Source organism: Anomalospiza imberbis, chromosome 9 (assembly GCF_031753505.1).
Source record: "Anomalospiza imberbis isolate Cuckoo-Finch-1a 21T00152 chromosome 9, ASM3175350v1, whole genome shotgun sequence".
In the NCBI taxonomy this organism is placed as follows: Eukaryota; Metazoa; Chordata; class Aves; order Passeriformes; family Viduidae; genus Anomalospiza; species Anomalospiza imberbis.
Window position 1 is genome coordinate 4,602,970 of NC_089689.1, and position 22,211 is coordinate 4,625,180.

The window sequence follows — 22,211 nt, forward strand, 5'->3', positions numbered from 1 at the left end:
AGGACAGAATTAGGGATTGATTTACTGTGATTACCTGGTTTATCCTCCTCAGGTGGTAATTTTTGCCTCATCCTGGTTGGAGCAATGGCTTTGTGTGTCTGGGAAAATGATGTTCCCCCTGGTAATAGTCTCATCTGTTTGTCTGGATCTATGGTGTATGTTGTGATGACTGCACAGGGAGTCTGGATCAGAGCCTGGAAGGTGTGTTATTGTACATAAAATGGCCTGTGAGCTTACAAAAAGTGTGAATCCAGATGCTTTGTTTAAGCTGCTTATTAGAATAGTGTTGCTGATTTTGCAGTATTTCTGTAGAAAATAACTTGTGTTGTTCTTTGCTTTTCCTAGTAAAAGTTTTTTTTTCTTTTTTGTTCTCTGCTGTTCTGTGCTTTTTCTAGAATTGGAAAGACAGTTGGTCAAGGGTCTATGGCTCCTTCCCTTGTGTGTTTTTCTAGGCTATGTCTGTGGCACTTGGAGGCACTGGTGGGCTTTTAGTTTTTTGCAAACACTTAGAACTGGCACCAGGAGACCCAGTGAAGACTGCTTGTTGTCTGTGCTGTACAAACACAAGGCAGGAAGTTGCTGCCTCCCAAGGGGCCCTTGCTCCAGGAAAAACAGGAAGCTCCAGGATGAAACCTTAGTGCTTTACCCAGATAGGCTTGTTAGTAGATGGCCAACCAAAAATAAAATGACCACGACCTGGTGTTTAGCATTGTGTCAGTTCTTGGTAGCTTCTTGAACATCTGAAATCCCTTTTCTAGGATTATAAAAATGTTTTGAAATTGTAGCATTTCTTTTGTGTATATGCGCATATATGAACAATGGGACCAGAATGTTACATACCTGCTTATTGTAGTTCATTCACTGGAGTTGAAATTGAGGTTGAACCACTGAATTAAGGACCTTCTCCTTGTCCATATTGGCCTTTTCATTTCTGGGAAAGCATCTGTGTCTGAAAAGAGAGCTTATAGGAAGTGCTTCTCTCCAAGCGTACGTTTCAGTGTTTGTTGGAAGTGCTTTTGCTGACTTAATCCAAAGTCTACCAGGTGTGATTCTGCCCATCTCTGGGACAGGACTTGGCTTGCTTTCTGTGCCCAGCAGTGAAAATTAAATTAAGGGCCCTTAAATCTGAATATACTGCAAGAACTATAATTAATTTAGCTTTCCTTAAATGTCCCTCAAAGGCTGGCAATTATAAATCACTAGTCTCATTTTTCAAAGTTTAATTGGAATGAATGTGGATTGATTTAAGGTCTTTGATAGATTAAAACACTTCAACTAACATACAAAAAAAACCAAGATTTCAGTGTGGACATTAATTGATTTTATGCTGATGGCATGAGAAGACTCCTCCTAAAACAAGCACGAAACACTCTTGCCTGCTTTTTAGAGTTGCTGCTGTTGGGAAAGTTTATGGTAGGTTGTAACTAGAAGGAAGAATTGGTAAATAAAGTACCCAATCTCATGCTCTTGGCTGTGTGCAATAGTTAATGAAAGCTGGCCAATAAAAAGTCCCTACTCTTGTTCCTATAAAAAGTATCCTGTTTATGTGATGGCAGCAACTATCAGTTATTTTTCAGACGTCCAGTTTGGCTGTGAGCCGGTACATTGTAGAATAGCTGACTTCCTCACTGTAATTTTGGAACTTGTAAGTGGTTTTGTAACTTCTTTTTAAATGGGATTTATGAATGTGGGGGACTAATGGTATTTTCTAGAGCTGAGTTCAGGCAGGACCCATGCTGTACAAGTGCTATTTAACTTTGCCACTAATCTGGGAGCTGTAGCACCACCTGCTATTCCTGCTGCAGGTTTCGAAAGTGCAAATGGAGTTATCTGTTATGGTGTAGTGATTTGTAAATTATTTGTGGCAGTCTAGTTCTAAACCATTAAACTTCTTCTGTCTGTGCCTCAAATTAAATGTAAAGTGAAACCTTCAGAGTACAGAGATTAGAATACATTTTTAACGTCATCTAATTCAAAGAAACAGCCATGTTAGAAATAGGTGTGGACCCAGCAGCCCTTTCTTCTCCTGTTTTCAGAGACTGAAGCTTTTGTTAGTGTTTAAAAGGAAAATTAAAATGGTAGACTATTTAATGCAGAGCACACAGATATTTGGAATGCTTTACTATAAGAGTGGTTTAAATTGTGCTTTTTGTTGAAGCAGAACCTTCTGCCTCTTAAAGGATCAAACTTGAGCACTTGAGTGAATAAGTCTTTGGGAGTAGCTTGCCAGATATTCTTTGGAATATGTCACACTAAGAGTAATCGTCTTGCCAAACTAGTAACTTTGAATTTGGGTAATTTAATATTCTGTTGTAAAGTTGAAAGTATAAAAATTTGTTTTGTCTTTGGAGAATGTGTTGTGCTTAAGCTTTCAGTGGACTTAGCAAATGCTTCTGGTCACAGGCCACCTTGCTGGTTGTCTGTAAATTTTTACTGGGAGCTGAGGAGAGTCAGGTGGACTTCCAGTTCTCTGTGTATTTATTACATTTATGTGTCTCAGTGAACCAGACTTGCTCTGGAGCTGATGTCGGGAGCTTTCACCTAGAGGAGTGTGTGTGTGTTTGGGCCCTGCAAGGCTGGGTTTAGGCTCTGGGTGTTAGGGTGGGGCATAGCTGCTGAATAAACAGGTAAGGAGATGATGCCCTTGCTTAGGTGTAAACAGTTGTCAAGTCTGTGGCTTCAGTTGCTTGAGGTGAGTGAAGCCAGCTTGCTGACTGACCAAAAACCTGGAAGATATTACATGTGACACAAAGAAGGGAAAGGAAATGTTGGCTGGTGAGAGGGGAAGTCTCCTTCTGACACTTTCAGGTGTAGCCCTCAAATAGACTGGAGTTTATGGTGTAATCCAAGGTAAGTATCACACCTTTGGAAGAAGTGATACCTTGATACCATGTGGTGCTTGCTTAGTGCCAGGAGCAAATCTTGCTCTGGTCAAAAGAGGTTTTTTCCAATCCAGAAACTTAATGACAGTTTAAATTGGCAAGTGTCAGGTTAACAGCTGGGATGAGAATTAGTCTTGATTCCTTTCAGCAAAGCATTTTGTATTTAGTTGAAGGGTGAAGTGATCATTGTCTTTCATTGTGGTTTTTTCTAATTGTGGCAGGACAAGTGGGAATGGTTTGAAAGTGAAAGAGTGTGGGTTTAGATATTAGGAAGAAATTCTTCCCTGTGAGGGTGGTGAGGCTCTGGCACAGAGTGCCCAGAGAAGCTGTGGCTGCTCCATCCCTGGAAGTGCTCAGGGCCAGGTTGGACAGGGCTTGGAGCAACCTGGTCTAATGGAAGGAGTCCCTGCCTGTGGCAGGGGGTGGAATGAGATAATCTGTAAGGTCCCATCTAACCTAGACCACTTTGTCATTCTATACTCTGTGTTTGCAAACCAGTTACATCTTGCCTGAGACATGTTAGAGGAGCATAATAGTATTACTTTGAATAATGTGTGTCTCTGTGATTGACATCCAAATACCTCCTGCTCTTGTTTCACGTTGTTTCAAAATAATAGCTTTGTCTTGAATTTGGTTTGTGTGCACACTTACATTAATCTGTGCATTTGAACTTCCTGCCTGGTGACTTCTGAATTGTGTAGCACACCAGTGAAGATAGTTCAGATTCCTCTCTGGAAATATTGTAATTTATCTTGGTGGTGGTGCAGTGCAGATTGATTTAGACTTCTCCCATTCTCTTATCCACAGCAATTGGAGCAGATCCAGAAGGAGCTAAGTGTTCTGGAAGAAGATATTAAACGTGTAGAGGTGAGGTGCCCAGACATTGTTCTGACTCTGGCAATTTTTCATTTTCATCAAGCTGTCTGCCTTGCTGTGAGGCTGCTGGGTTAAATTTATGGCATTTAAGTCAGTAATGGGAAAATGAACAGATGATGCTCTTTCTTTAATTTGTTCATTTAGTTGATGTGTGCAGGCTGCAGTTAGGTAGCTCTTATATAATCATTTCTTTGTGTTGGTAGTAAGTATTTTAGAATAGTTGCTAGAAATCAGCAGCTGGTATATTGATCAGAATTTAAGATTTTTGTACATTGCTGGCTGTTTGCACAGGGTGTTTTAACCTTAGCAGCATCTAAGTCTTAAAATGGAGAGGTGTTGGGGATTCAGAAGAGGGTTGTTATGCAGAGACTGGGCAGGAACAAAACCAGCTCCTGCTGCATGTCAAAACTGATTCCTGCTACCTCCTGGTATAGTTCTCTTAATTCCTTAATAATGGGAATCTCTTGACATTTTTGCTAAGAATTATTCTCCAAGAATTTGTAACCCCATCAGTGCAATCCTTCTGTCTTCAGAGTCTTTAGGTTCCTCTTGGTCCTTTCCTGTAATCCATTCTAGTATTTAATCTTGCAGTAGGGAGCTGATGTTTCAGGAATACATCAGACTGCCACCTCTCCAAATATCATTCCCTTAAAGCTTCTGGGAATCAGTTTGCAGGTCTGCTTCTCAAGGCTTGCTCATCTTGAGCAATCAGCATGTGTTCCCAACTACCTTCCAAAAAGCCTTTTAGATTTTTTCATGCAATTAATATGTGTGCTGATGAATTAGCAAAATAGAAATATGACTGACAACTGCAAGAATTCCCATTTATCTGATAGGTATTTGGAATTTTTTCAGACCTCTTTTCCTAAATGTTTCTCAGCTTTGGTGAAATAAATATACCATAGTGTGTTTTCTTCATACTGGTAAAATAAGTCTTGGGGTCTAGGAGGAACTATTCCCATAAGCTGTGGAATCTCTCAAAGAGCATCCAGCTAGCTGTTCCTGTGGTCTTTAATCAGGCATTTCAGTGGGCTGCAGCTGTGGTATATTCCTGGGGTGTGATGCTGACCTTGGCTCTGACCTCTAAAGCCTGGGATCTCTCTTGTCACACATACCCTTCTTTCTACCCATCTACTAATAGGCACCTAGTGGGAATTTGAAAGCACAAGCAATAATTGTCCTGGGAACACTTTGCTTCTCAACTAATGAGCTGCTGCATCCTGCATAGCTTCCATTTCCCAAAAGATGAAAGACAGTCTCATACTGGTACACAGCAGTGACTTAGTCTGGGAGGGACAAAGTCAAGTTCATGTGCAAAGTTTATCTCTTTTGCAGTGGTCCCACAGAGGACTGACAGATCCTCTTTTAAGTCTGTGGACCACCTTTGCCCTGTTGCCTTGTGACTGTTCTTGCCATGACCCATATCCAGCTTTACCTTCCAGGTGTGAAGGCTGTTAGATAAGTTTGCACATATCTCAGAAATGCAGTTACAGCTTGCTTGTTCTGCCATGTTTAAGGGAGATGGGTTAGAGGCAATTGGATGATAACCAAATCTATTGGGTTTTTTGGAGTATAAGCTCCAAAACTGCCACTCTTGAAGCACAGACCACAACAGGTGTAGGATTTTTGAAACCCGGTCTGAATGGTAACTGAAAAAAAAACCAGAAGAAAATCAGTGTTTTCCCAGGTATAGGTTAAGATTTTTAGGTAAGAGTTGAGTAAATGTAGACTCAGTTGGTTATCTGCATGGAAAAGCAGCAGTATTCTGTAAACACACGTATTAGACATGTTTTGTCAGCTCTGATGTAACGTGGCTTTCTGTTTCAGGAGATGAGTGGCCTGTACTCCCCAGTCAGTGAGGACAGCACAGTGCCACAGTTTGAGGCTCCCTCACCTTCACACAGGTATGGAGCTTGCAACTCAACTTGGATTTCAAGCTGCACATGCTGCACTCTACTTGCTAGAGCTTTCCAAGCAGTGCCCAAAACACAAGCAAAACTGGCTTTTGAGTGCTGTACAGTATTTTCTTATTGTGTTTCTAATTGCTATAAACTTTATGTGAACAAAGTGAAGAAAAAGCCACCTGAGCCTGCATTTGGATGAAAAATCTGCTCTGAATCAGATGCCATGGAAAACCAATGGCTTTAAATGTCATGTGAATTAGTAAACTTGAGTCATAAGCCTTTGCTATGGAATAAAATATTACTGTTATTTATATGCTACCTTTTCTGAATGTTGTGCTATGGTGTTGGCATATGAAAGGTCTTAATTTTGTTTGATATTGGAGTGCTCTCGCTTCCCTAATGAGCATGGATAGCTAAAGGTATGGGCTCAGATCAGAATTTGAAATGTACAGCCTATTGATTCTGTTTATCTGCTGTCTGTTTTGATTTCATGAAATGCCTTTCTAATAACATAATTTCATGTGTATTTTTGTCTGGAATATTGCATAGTCTGGTTTCTTGATGATAATACAGCAGATGCTTCTTGTATCCAAGTTGTAAGTGCCAGAGTTTGAAGTGCTCTACTTTACAGATGTGTCTTTTTATCTAATTTCAATAGGGCCAAGTTATGTTATTAAGTGATCATCTCTGCTATCTCTTAGAAGTAGAGTTCTCTAAACTGTCATTTTCTGTTATAAAATTGTACTGGTAGATTTTTTCACAGTTAGCAGCTCTAAACCTAATAACCCAGAAGTAAAAAATGATCAGATTTCTTCCCTTACAGAGACTTAGACACAGTGCTATGGTGAGGAACCCAGCAATGTTGGCTGGAATTTCCTGCCAAGATGCTATTTCTGGAGACCAATATCTCTGATATTGGTCCAATAGAGAGACCAATATCTCTGATATTTCTATGTAGCTCTGGCTGCCCCTGAGGGAAAGGACAGGAATATGATCACAGTGGATGGGAACAGCATTTGTAATTCAGTTCTTCACTGCTTCTTCAATTCTTTTTAGGTACAAATTTTTTTCTTGATACGGAGTTTTGCTGTTTTGCCAAGAAGCAGTTTTGTGAAACTGATGAGATTCTTGTCAGATTCTACTGCTTTTCTGGTTATTGGCTATTAAATGGATTGGTTTTACTCTGTGGTAGAGACGCTTGGGGTAAACTTGAGCACTGGTTGGGCAACATCAATTTGTTAGATGTTGGATGCCTTCAGGCCTAGAAACCTTTCTGTTTTAACAGGAGATTCTACTTATGAGTAGAAATGTATCTCTATTACTTGAGCTAAGCTAACAAACAAGCCCCCAAAGAACTTTATCTGAAGGCTGGAATAACATTTTAAGCCCAGGAGTTTTAGTAGAAGAGTTGAGGGGGGAACAGTCTGCAGTTAGAGCTACACTGGTTTCAGTCTACTGAGAGTTTCTTAATATTCCTTTATGCCTATTTATTTCATGTCCTAGGGGTCAACCGATCTCAATTCTTGCATTTGAAGATGTAAGATAGTATCAGAAAGAATTGTAGTGATCTTTGGGTTGATGTGCTTCACCTGGGGTCTGCTGGGAGTGGACAGTGGGATGGAGCCATGATGGGTGCAGGGACCATGGGCTCTTTCTTCCCTGCCTGTCTGGGTCATCTTGGCTGTGTCTTGAATTTTGGAATTTTCCCCCTGGTACAGTATGCCTGGGGTGTGATATAATAGGATATTTAGGTGATTTCTAGGCACTGTGGGATTGCCTTTTTCTCTCTGCTTTAGAAGATCCCTTATCTTTTTCTTGGTGACATTCCTGTGTTAAGAAGTAGCCTTGAGTGGTAGAAGAGAAATCAGTATATGAAGGAATTACCTGAACAGGCATCAGTTGTTCCCAGATGTTACTCCTTCTATCCCTGCCCCATTTTGACAGTTTTATATAATTCAAGTAATTGCATTGGTGTGAATTACCATAAGTTAGATTCCAGGAAGGTCTACCACTTGAAACTAATTTTATTTTCAACATTATGTGTAAGTTTTGAAGAATATCTCAACAACATTCCTCCTTGGCAAGAATGCTGCAGAACAGCTGATATGAAATGTGCTGATTTTTCTCTTAACTGAAATATTTAATCTCCAGAGTGCATTTTAGAGATGCCATGAACCACTAAGAGTGAAATACAAATATAGTTTGGGATGGATTCACTTCCATGTTAAAATGATATTGAACTTGCAGAGGCTCTTTAGCCTATCAGTGAATTAAAATGCTGTATTTAAATTGAAATATAACTTAACATACTTAACACACTGCTAATGAAATATAATTGTATAACACTTTAGTAATGTGCCTTATAAATAGTACAAGGTTATCAGTGACTAGTGCTGAGAGGAAGAAAACTTCTTTAGCCTTTGAATTTAAAGTTCAAGAAAATAGAGTTCTTTGGAATTCAGTTTTATCTGGTCTCTGGTGACTTGCCCTTATTCATCTGCTTCCTTTAAATGAAATGCTTGCTTCATTAATTTTCTGTTTCTTTTCATTGTTTCTAGCTTTTTTCCTCCCCATTTTTAATATCTTCAAAATGTGAAATTACTTTGCCTTCCCCCAGCTTCCTTCAGAAGCTCTTTAGCAAAAAACCCTAGCACAGCTATGATGTTCAGTACATCCTTGGCTGCAAGAAACACGTGTTTTCTCCTGTGCCTGTGCAGGGTGTGATGAAACACTAAATTGGGTAATAGCACAGTGCTTGTTTACAGTGTTGCCTATTGCTTGGTTTGTATACTAATAGAGAGCAAGAGGGGAAGAAAAAGGGAAGAGAGCAAATAGTTCTGTGTATGGCTGTGTGTGTTACTTCTGCTCCCAGTAAATGGTGCAAACAGAAGGTAGGAATAAGCAACTTCTCTGTGATGCTGTCCAGGACTGATAGCAATAACAAGCTATCACTAATAGGGGTCTGAAGGAAAATTCTGATCTAGAAATGAGTTGCTTGGTAACTCTGGTTCAGTTATTGAAATCCTGTTCCTCCTTCCTTTCCATTTGTTCCAATTACCTCCTCCCATCCCTGTAATGGGATTTATAGTCTGTGGGTTGCCTTGTTTGTTGTTGTTCTGTGTTTTTAAATGTCATATGAGTGTAGCTGAATTTCCAAACTGAATCGAATGTTACATCCTTTAAAAAAAACTTGGATGGCACTGTAATTTTCTGATTACTTGCTTCCCTTTTATTGAAAGGAAAAACATTCAAGCATATATGAGTTAACTCGGCTGTGGGCACGGCACAGAAATGTCTTTGAATTTGTGCTCTGGTTAGGGAGATGACGTCTACACTCTTGAAGGCTTTACATCACCAGACAACCTGCAGCAAAACGAGACCAGACACTCCAAGTCTGTGTTCTGCTGTTAATTGCCTCTGTACCTGTCTCAGAGTGGAGTAGTTTTTCATTGCTTTCTAGCTGAATGTGTTATTCCTGCAGTTCTGGCAGGATCTGCTGTCCATGTTTCATTATTTCATGCAGCCACATTCTAATTTAAAGTTCATTGTCCTCAGCCATGCCTGAAATGGCTCTGCTGTTTTCTCCCTTACAATAGCTTCTGCAAATAATGATTTTTATCTCTCAGATTTTCTTTGTTTGCAGCTTTTGTCTTGCCTGGAACAGAAGTCCAGTCAATCTCATTTTCCTAGTTAATTTTTTAAGTCTCATCAGTGGTTATGTCTCATCTTCTGTTTCCACTTCCTCCACTTCCAAGGGAGCTTGAAAACATTCAGAGGAATATTTAAGCACTGGTACCATTGGTTCATTCTTCCAAACTTACAGGTGCCCTGCCCTGCATTTCAACCAAACCTGTTTGTTTATGACCAAGATTCTCAAGTTTACACAAGTTCTGTCAGCTGCTACATAAGCAGGAATTGGTAAAATTATCTTTGACAAAACTAAGACCTACAGCAGTGTTCTAGAAGCCTTTAAAGAAACCTTCAGCCTTCCCAGGCAATGCTTAAAATCTGAGGTTATCTCATAAGAAAGACTGAGAATAATGAGAAAAATGATCCCAGCTAGTTTCTTTTCTGTCCAAGTCAAATGACATAACAGAAGCAAAGCAGTTAAAAAGATTTTTTTTTAAATTAATCATGGTGATTTTCATAATGTATTCTGCATAATCAATAAAACCGTGTCCTTGTATGCTAATCTTTACCTGTCCTGGAGGTATGTGATATTTGAGTGACAAGTGTGCTTTTGTCTGGCTCTGGTGTCTTACTGTGGGAGCTGAATTTTTTGCCCCTGTGTCCAAGAGCACCGATTCACCTGTTTTCTGCTTGGATCAGGAGATTTTTTTGCAGTTTTGAAATTAAATTCCATTGAGTTTGCATGTCAGTGCTGTGTTTTGAAAACAGTGATTTAAAAGGTATGTTGTGCCATTATAGATACTATAATATGGTGTAGTGTTTTCTAATAATAGTAATCCTGGCTGTCAGTATATTTATTTTAGGTTATTTCTATATTTCCTTAATTGTCTGTTTAAACTAGTGTCTATCTTACACTGATTTCTCTAGCTTTTCCCTTTCCATTGTTGGTTCAAATGCCAGAGCATTAGACTTCTCTATATTTTTTCTTTTTTTAAGGAATTGAAAACCAGTGGTAGCATGTTATTTTCAGAATGTCTTGTGCTGCACATTTCACACGGAAGATATGCATTTGCATTATAATTAGAAATTATTTGACTGCACTACATGTAATTGTGTGAGCCAGCATTCTGCTCTAGGAAAACTGTGTTTATAAAAAAAAGTCTCTTCTAAACCCCCAAACAAAATAAAGCCTTGTGTTCCCTGTCTGTAAAATGGATTTCTAAGGCGAGTATGCTGCAGAGTGTCAAGGGGGGGAATAGCAAACAGGTTAAAAATGATAAAGGATGGCTGTGCAGTGATTTAAGCAGACTATTTCTTTTATTTTTGCAGTAGTATTATTGACTCCACCGAGTACAGCCAGCCTCCAGGCTTCAGTGGCAGTTCTCAGGTAAGATCATATATAAATGTCTGCATTTATGGGGGTGGGAGGGTGAATGTGGAGGTTAGGCAGGGTTGAGGTGCACCTTTATCTATCTCCAGGGTACTGGTCAACTGGAGCCTTGAAAATGCTTTTAACTGGTTGTATGGGCAACTGCAGTTGTAGGAATGATTGTGCCCAGTTGTGTGAGAGAGACTTGGCGTAATGTATTTAGACATCTTTTTTCTTAAAGCTGACTCTTCCGTGGAAGAGGGGATATGGTTTGCTCTTCGTGTCCCACATGGGCAGCACTGGGGAAGGGAGGTAAATCCCTGACCCTTTCCCTTGGCTTAAATAGCTGTAGATCAAGCTTAACTTCAAAACAAAAAAAGAATCTCCAGGCACAATTACATCATTTGTCCTCTTCAGGGCCTTTTACAAACCATTATAAATTCATATAGAGGGTAAAAAGCTACATATAGAATGGAACTATTTGGTAGGCAGTCTCCAAACTGTCTGATCCATAGGGCCTCCCAAATTCCAAACAGCACTTCTGTAGTCTAGAACCTTGAAGGGATTCAGCTGGGCTGGGGAGGTGACACTCATACCCAGCTGACAGTTCCAAAAAGGTTATACAGTTTTCATTTGGGCAGATGGACTGTTGGGCACATTCCAGCTGTGCCCTGGGTGCTCTCTGGTGGTGGTGGACCATCCCTGGCACACACCAGCATGAAACTGGGAACTTAAAAGGTCCAAGTGCTGTTGGATCTTACTTGATTTAAAGAAAAAAAAAAAAAAGACCTGGGCACATATATGTTTAAATACAGCTGTGTAACTAATTGGTAATTAGAAAATTCCATGTATTAGTCTGTGGGAAAATGCTTGTTGTTGCTACTATGGTCTTTGGAGGTTTTTGCTTGAACTGAGAGTTACAGTTCTACCACATTTCAGAGGGCAGGTGTAATGTAGATGGGGGTTTTATGTTTAGGACTCTGATGTGCTACAGTGTGTTTGTTCTCCAGTGACATTACTTGTCTCAGTACTTCCTATTTCAAAGCCAAAATTAATAGCATAGCTACCCTGCTTATGAGCTCACAAAACAAACAACCTAGACTTTCTAGTCATTCTGTATGACAGCCTTATTTGTGTGAGAATAATCTTTTTTGTCCTGAAATGTGATTTCTTGTCCTCAAGAGTGCAAGATCTGTACTCTCAAGTACAAATTTTCAAATTAAACTTTAATATATGTTTGGATGGGGAGTTCAAACAGAGCTCTTGAAGTTAAAAACTTCTGTTCAAAGGTAGTCTAATATCAGCAAGACTTTACCATAGAAAGAGTTTTAAGAATACAAATTAAATTGTAGGGATTTTCCCTAATTGTCAGTCATGGCAAAAATCACATACTGGGCACTGCTGGCAGTAAGAGTTATCTAGGATGGACTGCACAGCTTTCCTTTCTCAATATAATTACATTGCCCACAAACATGTTAGGGAAGAATTTATATACCACAAAGCTCTAGGACAGTTCTTTTCCAGAAGATGAGCTTCAGAAGTAAATAGTGGACAAGTCACTTAGGCCCTAGGGAATTCTGTGGATAGTATTTGATGGCAGTACCTTTTTTCTGCTAGAAATAAGGAGCTTGTGTGCAGCTAAGAAGCTTTTTCACAGTTGTTAGAGGACTCTTTAGAGTATCTGATGGAGTTCAGACAGTAAAATCACTCCTGATAACAGAGGAATCCAAACTGATATCCTCATCTAGGGAAACCATAGTAGTTTTAGCCATTGACTAAAAATTGCTTGGGTATCTTTTCTAATTTTTTCCTCCTGTTGCCCTCCTGTAGAAAATGAATATGTTTTTTGGCAAAACCATGAGCAGGTTGAAATGCTTAGCTGGGGGTGTTCTGATGACGGTGGGTTAGTGCCCCTTGCTTGGTTCTCAGCACAGCTGGGTTGCCATGTGCTAGCCTGAGACCTCCTCCACAGGGATCTTCCTTGGGAGACAGCAGGCAAATACTTACCTGATGGATTCCATCTCAGTGTGGACTGGGATCTGGCAGATCAGGCCTGGGGTTGGGTTGTGTCACTCATCGTGGTTCAGGCAGCTTGCTTTAACTTGAGACTGGAATGATTGCTCAGTGCCTGAAGTTGTCTTGACCCCAAATCACTACAGATGTGCTGAGAGAGACTGGAGACATTGGAGGCTGGTGCACAGAAATTATAGGAAGAGTCTATAGACGTGTTCTATTAAGAGTTTTTTAAAGATGTAAAATTTTAGAAAATGGTGCTTGAAAGGTATTGATGTAGGAGCACTTTGCAGTGTTGTGTGTTGAGGTTGGGGCTGCTTTTGAGGTGAAACAAGCTGTGAAGACCATGGGTGCTGTCACAGGCAAGTGTGAGCCAGGTTGTCAGTGTGTGGGTAGTGGTGGCTTGGAGGTTTCACTGCCTGGGGCTTGCTTTTTGCTTAAAATGTTAGATTGCTTTTCATACAGGTACAAACAAAACTGGAGTGGGCTGTAAACTTATTTTGTTCTCGTAGCTTGGTGGGTGGTTGTAATAAGGACAGGCTGTTCCCCTGCATGGATTGAGGGGGAGTTGTACATGAAGTGGGTTTTGTTAGTGCCATTGAGTAGCATTGCAGGCCTTGTACTTGCTCAAGGATGTTGTTCATTAGGGAGCTTGATGGTTCTTAAATCTTTTAAAATTCAGCTTTGAGGATGTGGTATGTGAGACTTCTTAAATAGAACCTAAAGCAAGGAGCTCTTTGTGCTTCTTATGTAGTAGAGGGTTTCATTCCTGTTCATGACTTGTGATTAAAATGGTGAGTACTGCATTTTCTGTGTTTGCTCCTGCAGGAAAGATTACTCACGTAGTTTAAATCCTTTGCTCCTACATCTCACTATTACTGTTTGGGTAGGTTGGGGAATGGCTTTAATGATGAGCTTCAGGAACTTCTTTTCAATTAACCTTTGAACTTCATGCTGTCTTTTGCTTCTGTTTTATTTGCTTAGTTTTACAGAGAGCTACTGAGTTGCTTCAAAAGAAGTAATTCAGTAACTAACTCATTAAAATAAACACTTCCTTCTCTTTTAATGAGCTGTCTGCCAAGGATCTGGGGAGTATTTGTTGTACAGTCTGTTTGATTTGTGAAGCTGGAAGTTGGCCTATGCTGTCTGTCTGTATAAATGTAAGACAGGACTCCCCAAGGTTTAGGATTGCCTGTCCTGTATGTGAGGCCAGAATCACTAAATTTACTAAGGTTCAGAAAAAAAAAAAAACTGTCTAAAAGCAGGGATTTGTTTTTGTTACGTTAAAGGGTGCAGCATAGGACCCTAAGAAATAATTCTTGACAGTGCCAAGATTCTTCATTTATTGTCATTTTACACTTCTGACCTATTGTATAATTGCTTATAATTGAGTAAAATCTCTAGAAGTGAAACCCAGGCCTGGCTTTTAACTTTCTGAAGTGTTGTCCCTTCTCCACTCAGACCAAAAAGCAGCCATGGTATAACAGCACACTGGCCTCGCGACGCAAGCGCCTCACAGCTCACTTTGAGGACCTAGAGCAGTGCTATTTTTCCACCAGGATGACTCGTGTCTCGGGTGAGTTCTCACATGGTGTTCCTCTTCTGATGGCAGGTACCTCTTGCAGAAAAGCTTTGCTTTTGAGAGAGCAGTTTTCTCTTCTCCCTTGCACGAGAATGTGGCTATACGTATTTGTGTTACTCAGATCATCCCGTTTTGCTATTCTTGACCAATCTTTGAAGTTGCTAAATTTGGAAAACTTAATCCTGTCACTTTGGAGGGGCACATGTATTGCTTTATAATCCCTTACTGTGAAGGGCAACAGCCACAATAAACAATTTCTCTGGTGCCTGTTCTGAAGATGAAAATGCCTGAAAGCAGTGGTTGAGTTGTCTTTCCACTTAGATGTGGTATAAACCCAGTATTTAAAAGCATTGCTGTTGAAATTCTACAGAGGTATAAACATAAATGGATACATTCTTCTGTATTTAGCATGCAAGAGGGCATGTGGAGGTTATCCTTTGTTATCTAGATTGTGTCTTGGTTAACAAATGGTTTGGACTATAGAAGCTGAGTGTGTAGCAATTCTGTTGTCCCATGGGGCACACCTTAGATTTAAGACTTGTTTTGTAGAATTAGAAGCTGTTTTCAAAATTGCAAGATTGCTTCATTCATAATTGAGTAACACTGTGACAGCAGCTAGAGTAATTGCTGCCTAGTGGATGCATGGATCCTAATTACATACAAGATTCTCCTAAGAAATGAAAGGGTCGAATAACTGTGTCTTCAGGGCAAGGAGGGTTCTGTAGCCCCTCTGGAGGAGAAACCAGCTTGGCAAGAAAAGCTTCAGGCAGTGGACTGTGGCAGGCAAGAGATTTGCAGCACCAAGCTTTGAGCTGCAGCCCATCTTGAATGTGACAGGCTGCAAGGAAAGCAGCCAGCCCTCAGGGGGTGGGAGACGCCACTTCAGGATGAGAGGAAACCAAATACAGGTTGCTGTAGCAAAGTATCTTCACTTATAACCTAGGAAGGCAAAGACCAACCTCCCAAGGCAGGATTGCTGGGGGAGAAATCTCTGCTTTTTTTCTTCGCCATGAATTTAGTATCTTTAAAATAAATAAATTAAAAGGAATTTTAAAAGTTAATTAATAAATGGCTCCAAATATAAAGGCTGTAGCATGTCTTAGGGGAGCTCACTCTTAGAAGTATCTACATCTTTTACCTACTTGAGAGCATGGACTGGCTCAGTTCTCACTGTGCAGAGCAAAATGATTTGAACAAGGAATGCAGCATGTTGGGAGGTTACTTCGATATCTGAAAGATTGGAGAAGCACGTTGCATGTGTCCAGCCAGATCCCCGTGAAGTGCTAGCAGGTGCTTTTCAGAATGCACTTCTTCACAGCTCACACTGAGATGTTTTCATGCAGAGCTGTCTTGGTGATACATAACTGTGTTTATGTAAAAATAAAACTTATTAACCAAGGATAACAAATGGGGCTCTTCCCAGCATTCCCTTGTAGAAGGCATTCTTCTTCATAATTGAAGCTATAAATATGAATGCAGTGAAATTGGTTTTTTGTCTTTGTATGTGTCAGTTGCACCAAGAGCGGAGGATTTGCAAGTGCAGGTTTTCTCCTAAATAAGGGATAACCTATGATACTTGATTAAGTTTTCCTCCTCTAAGTCATTGCTGCATTTTGATACATTTTAAATGGGATTTAATGTGGATTTAAAGCTTTTTGCAAGAAGTGCCTCTGACTGTTCGAGTAGGGAGTGGAGACATAACATTACTGTAATTATCAAATGGCCTTGCACTTTGACGGGGAAAATGTCTTGAGAAATAACATTTGGTTTTCCAGGTACACATAGAGAATAAATTACAGGAGGACTGTGTGCTTGATCTCTAAATGAAGGAAATAGAAGGGTAGCAGCTATTTGTCCCTATCACAGTGCCAAAGGAGAAGAGAGTCTTAGAAAAACCCTGACTGATGTTTGTGTTGCTTCTCGAGCTGTTTCCTGTAGTGGTCAGGTGCTGATGATGTTAATTTAGAGCAGCACTTTGTTCATTTTGCACCTTTTCATCCCTCTAGTATGGATAATGTATTTGCTAGTACCCCTAACCATGCTAATTACTAGTCTTCACTGTTCCTTTATACGATCAAACATTAAACAGGGCATATGAGGGACACTTCAAAATTCCTTATAAGTATAAAGATAACAATTTCTAATGGCAATAAATTACCAGAGTGCAGAAATTATTATTCTCTGTGTTTTCCCATAAGAAATCACAGCTGGATTTTGCTTTTATAAATCAACCTCTCTTTTTTCACTCTGGTATTTCCAAGCCTTTCTAATAAATGGATCTTGTTGTTTCCTTATGCTGCTGGTAAGGCTAGCTTAACTAGTGGGTGGAATTTCATCTCTGTTGTGTGTGTGTATGTTCTGGTTCCTCTGCTGCTGCAGTGGATGCTGGAGTGGAACGAGAGACAAGGTGTGCAGTACCTCTAAACCAGCAGTGTTAGCTGTAGTTCCCTTAGAATGCACTGGTGCAAAAAGAAAGTGAGGGTGAAAGCATTAAAGAAAGGATTAGGACAATTGCTGCAAATTTGGGGGGTCATTATGAAGCCTGAAGGTGCTGCTTAATGTTTGGCTGTGGATACATGATTGTATTGGGAATCCAGGTTTGCCTATGAGGCATCGCTGTAAGTTAGGAATTTTTCCTTATTTACAAAATACTAAAATTTAAAATGATTTAAATAAAATTACATTCCTACCCAGAAAAGCTAGGACTTCTGAGAACTCAGTGAATGACTTTCAACTATCTACATGGCAATTTACTTTTAACTTTTGTAGTAAACTCTTCCATTTCCCACAGAATATTTATCGTCATTATTCAAGCTGGCTCAATTTCACCTTGTCTGTTGAAGGTCATAATTTTCACAAAACTTCTAGTACAGGGAGCCTTTTAGTTTCATGCTTGTCTTCCTTCTCCAGCCCTGAAATGATTCTCCCTTAGCTCTGTTGCTTTTGGAATAACAAGAGAAGTATATTTTACTAAACGTATTTTGGATGTAATTGACACCAAATGTAGACACAGTATAACAGAAGAGGGAAAGGAATATACTTTGACCTCTGCTGAAAACTAGACATGTAATTTGCAGTGCATTTTGATATACTTAAAAGGTTTCTGTTAATAGTCTGTATGGCCCATGGGCTCTAAATGTGAGTAAAATAAATGAGCTTACAAAATTGTATTTGATTTCTAGGCAGATTCTCAGCATAGTAGGTTCACCCAGCATTGCAGTGGAGAGATTTCATTTGTGCTCTGGAAAGCTCGTCATGCCTTCAGAGAATGCTGGAGATGAGAGAGAGCCTGGTTCTGACCAAAACTCCTCCCCAAATAACAAGCATCGCATGGAGACATTATCTTGATTTTTGTGTTTACTGTTGAGTTTACCTTCTTACTCTGTTTCTGCCCCGTCCAATGTCGCTGCCTCTTCCTAGATGACAGCAGAACCACCAGCCAGCTGGATGAGTTTCAGGAGTGTCTATCCAAGTTCACGCGCTACAATTCTGTGCGACCGCTGGCAACGCTGTCCTACGCCAGTGACCTCTACAATGGCTCCAGCATAGTTTCCAGGTAGGACACACTGTGGTGCTGACCATGTGGGTGTGGGCTGCTGAGTTAATAACCCATATTAAACAAGTTATTGTTGGTATATTTACCAAAAATATATATTTCCCAAAAATAGTTTTGCCGGTGTGTGACTGTGTGTGACGATTTTGTGACTATCATTGATCTGTGAAGGCCCTCAGGTACCTCAGTAGTACTTTTTATTCCTGTTGGTGTTAGTCAAGACCAAATCCAGAACCTCTGAGGTGCCAGTATCAGCAGGTGTTATACAAAGCCTGTTGTCTTCATGTTAGCTTAGTTGTGTTGTAAGTGATGCAATTCTAGCATTTCAAAAACCAACCATCTTATTTGGTAGTCTTAAGAATATGTCGTGATTTTACATTTTGTTGGTCGATCCAGTCACAATGGGAAATATTAAAAAGCTGAGTTGTTCTTACCTGTGATTGCTTGAAGTCACGGGCTTTGGAAGCTGTTGGTAGTGCTGAACACTAGTGAGGGGTGGTTGTGATAAAGCCAATACAACAGTTGTGTTCTTGCCAACAATTCCTCTGTGTCCCAGCTGTGCAGGGTGGTCATGTCCTGTGTACTGCTGCTGAAGCTCATCTGAGCCTGCTGTGGACCCATTTTGACATATATCTGTCTTTCAACAGAATCAGTTTCTTCTAGTTCAATTCCATGCACCAGCTCCCTTAGGGATCAGGCTATGAGAGAGCACATGAAGAGCATAGGAATTGCCACAGCTCTAACCTTAAGCTGGTTTCTCCCCACTCTGGGGGTTTTGCTTATTTGTGGTAGTTTGTTTTCGGAGCTCCTCAGGGTGGAAAAAACAATGGAATATCTCAACTAGGAAATCTTCTCTGCTTGGCATATGTACAGGACCTGTTTAAGCTTCTTGCAAGCACCTTTCGCTAATTTAAATGTTTGTTCACAGCAGTCTCTTCAGAGAAGTAGTATCATCCCTGTATTATATATGGGGAGCAGGAAAAATAGAAGAGGTGTATGTTTCCTTACCGTATGTGAGGTGTTGGAAAAAACATTGTTGACAAGATAGATGAAACTTGGGTTTCTGACTTTTCATCTAGTGCCTTCCAAAGGGGCCACACAGAGAGTGACGGAAAAGCTTGAACGTTTGGTGAGGGACCCCAAGAAATTTACACTATTGAAGAAATTGGAGGCATTGTGTAGCACAGATTTTGTTTAAAGCAGCATTGATTCCTTAACTACTGCAATATGTAGCAGGAATGTGTAATGTCCGACTTAGCCAGAGGTCAGAGCACAGTAATCAGGAATCTGACGTATATTTAACCTGCACTGATTGGGTTCACACCAGCTGCAATGAAATGCAGATGGGAATCTCACTGCAATGTGGACAAACTTTCTCAACTACTAGTTCAGCATGGATTGCATTTTGCTCCTTTGCCCTTTCTTCTCCTTGACATTCTGCAAGAGCAGCATTTTTCTGGTATTTGCTTAGAAAATGCTGGAAGGACAGTAAATCACACTCATGTTTGAAGGTATTCTAATTCTTGGGTGAAATCTAAGTTTGAAAATTGTGTGTGTTACTGTTATAATGAAGATACAGTGAAGCCTTCTTACAAGCCAGTCCTAGAATTGATAATTAAATGCATTTTACTGAAAAAATAACTTGGTTTCCATGTCAGTGTTCTCCCCTGCTCATGCTTTTTATTTATCAAAGCATTTGAGACATTTTTAGAGGTTTTAGCGTGTAGGCTAAGGCAGTTCAAATCTGAGCATGTCCTTAAGTGCTTTGGTAAAGTAGCTTTGCTGAATGTGCTGCTGCCATTGTTCTTGTTGTCTTCTGGCTATTCAAACAGTTCCTATAAAGTCAGAATTTGTTAATCAAGAATTTGCACTTAGTATGTGTTGGCCAACACAGTCTGGTGTTCACCTTTTTTTTTTTTTTTTTTTTTTGGTTTAAACTGATAGCCTCAACTTCAGAGAGTCTGTGAAACTAAATAAGAGCAGCTTTTAGGTATTCACAGATGAGCCAAATTAAGGTACTTGGAAAGTGAAATACTGCTTTTAAAGTTCTGTGAAAAGTTTTATTGTTTATTTGGTCCACTACACTGATCTTTAAAGGTTTTCCTGGGCATGCAGTAGGAAACAGTGATGAAATAGCAGAAGGTTAGGTCTTGGCGTTTAGCTGTTGCTGTTGAGACAAATGGGTTTAAATACAGAGTTAATACAAGACTAATACATAAGAAGCCTTCATAAAATTTTCAGGCAGTCTTTTAAAGAGGTATTTTAAGTATACTTAGGAATAAAAATAGAACCGACTGGAAGTTAAATTTCCTTGGGTCTTTTTTTTTTTATAAGTTGTTGTTACAGATGGACAGAATACAAGAGTGTTTGGTTTGATTGCTTTAACCCTACATAAAGTTCACAGAAGACTCCAAAAGATCTGCTGGCTTAAACAGCTTTTTTTTTTCAGATCTATTACCTTTAGGTTCACAAAGGAGAAGGATGTTAATAATCCTTATCTGCAAAACATTGATGTTTAGAAGTGAAATAAAATTGGGTTTATGCTAACAGGGTGAAAAGTGTAATTAAAGACTGTGTACAAATAGGCTGGAAAAATCATGGAACTGGGCAGCAGCAATAGCCTTCTGAGAACCTTGTGGTAAGAATGTTTATGGATGTCTGGACATAACTGTGGACTAATAAAGTACTGCAAACAAATGTATGTTGTGTTACTAAAAAAAATCTGATTAAATGTTTAGGAAGACTCCAGTTGCCTTAGGGGAAGAGGAAGCAAAGAAGGAAAATTTCAACCCTTTCTCCTTTTTCCCGTATTCTCTTCAAGAACAACAGATTATCAAGAAGAATGTTCAGGGAAAGCACATTTGAAGCTTTGCTATTGCAGGTTACTCAGTTTTGCTGTGACATCAAGGGGACTTCAGCATGCTCACAGTATGAATGTGCAAGTATCTCAATATGCTAAATGGCTTTTTAATATACTCACTTCTCTTAAGTACAAAGTATTTACAGTTTTCACAAGTATATTAAATTTTGTTACAGTTGGGCCAAGGAATAAATTTTCCATTTATTATGCCCCCAGACAGAGCAGTTGTCAGAGCTTAACTTTCCTTCTCTCTGCTGGCAGTGGCAGTAAATGTAAAGTCTTTCTTTTAAAGATGTGTCTGTAAACTGCTGCGTTAGCATTACAATGATTTATGGAGAAAATTGCTTCACCACTGTCAGAGGCCTTCAGAGAATAATGTGGCAGTCTTTCATATTTGAGAAAAAAGAACAGGAAAAGCCAAGAAATGTGCTACAACAAGATGTCTCTCTGAAGCCTGGGTATCAGAAAGCTGGTTCTCCCTGCTCCATGATTCCCAGCTTTGGGAACATGAGTAAGCTCTAAGGTTAGGGGGCTTTGCATAGGTTTTTGTCATTGGCTCAGACTTTAAATTCTTCTAGATTAGTTTACTATTTCTCTGAAAGATCTTAAAGTGACATTTAAAAGGTTTTGGATAGCTGACGCTAACTGTATCTAAAGGCTCAGTGATTTACAGAGAGGGAAATAACTTGTGGTTTTGGATGGAGAAGCCTTGGTCAGCTCATCTGTTGAATCATGATCCCGTGTTCAAAAACTGCATCTTACCTTTGGTGGCCATTATTTTTTTTTTCCATTACTTGCTCATTATTCCATTGCTTCTAAGTGATGAACGAGATGTGAAGAGGGATCTCTTGGTATTCAAGCAGTATGATTTTCTGTTTCAAGATTGCTTTTTTGTTTGGGTACACCCTTTCAGTAGCATGACCTGAAATTCTTTCTTCAAAGGTGTGCTTAAAAGAAAAAAAAATCCATTATGAGTGAGTTTTCATTTATTCATTGAACTGTTTAATTTTTCTGTTGCCCTTTTTACTTTGTACTGCAATTATGTGTCCATATAAATTCTCAGACCCAGACTTTAACAAGATACTTTTTAGTTCTGTATCCACCATAACAAGCCTTTTTTTTTTTTTTAATGCTTGGGCTGGCTAGGATTAGATGAGCCGTTTTATTAAGTTTGTGACCAGCAATGCTTCTTTATCTTGCAGGTAAAGATAAATGAATGAAATGGAAGTGAGTTTATCCTTTACAGGATTATGTTTGAGTGCAGTAGATGCTGCTTCTTGAGAAATCAGGAAGGCTGGATTTTACAGCATGTTAAATAAGCCATTTTTAAAATGGACTCTTATTTACAACTGGCAGCTCAAAACTGTGGATGAATCTGTCTTATTTGAGCTGTTCCCAAAAGCAGAAGGGAGAGAGAAATGCTTGGATAAGGAGACTTAAATTGCAGAATTACCAAAGAAACTTGAGAAATAATTCCCTGAACCTACTTGAAGTTTGTGGTTCTCTTACTTCCCTTCATCTGAAGTTCTGGGTTTTAGATCA

The 22,211-nt window shown here is 39.6% G+C and overlaps 1 protein-coding gene across 3 annotated transcripts in view; it reads left to right on the forward strand.

The window, feature by feature from the left end:
• The window catches only part of COP1 (COP1 E3 ubiquitin ligase), a 125,007-nt gene that overhangs the window by 19,827 nt on the left and 82,969 nt on the right, over positions 1 to 22,211 (forward strand). For all 3 annotated transcript variants that reach the window (XM_068199451.1, XM_068199452.1, XM_068199453.1), the window contains exons 7-11: positions 3,690 to 3,749; positions 5,586 to 5,662; positions 10,622 to 10,679; positions 14,136 to 14,250; positions 17,677 to 17,812. In XM_068199451.1, coding sequence (XP_068055552.1) covers positions 3,690 to 3,749; positions 5,586 to 5,662; positions 10,622 to 10,679; positions 14,136 to 14,250; positions 17,677 to 17,812 — 446 coding nt within the window. The remainder of the gene's footprint in view (positions 1 to 3,689; positions 3,750 to 5,585; positions 5,663 to 10,621; positions 10,680 to 14,135; positions 14,251 to 17,676; positions 17,813 to 22,211) is intronic.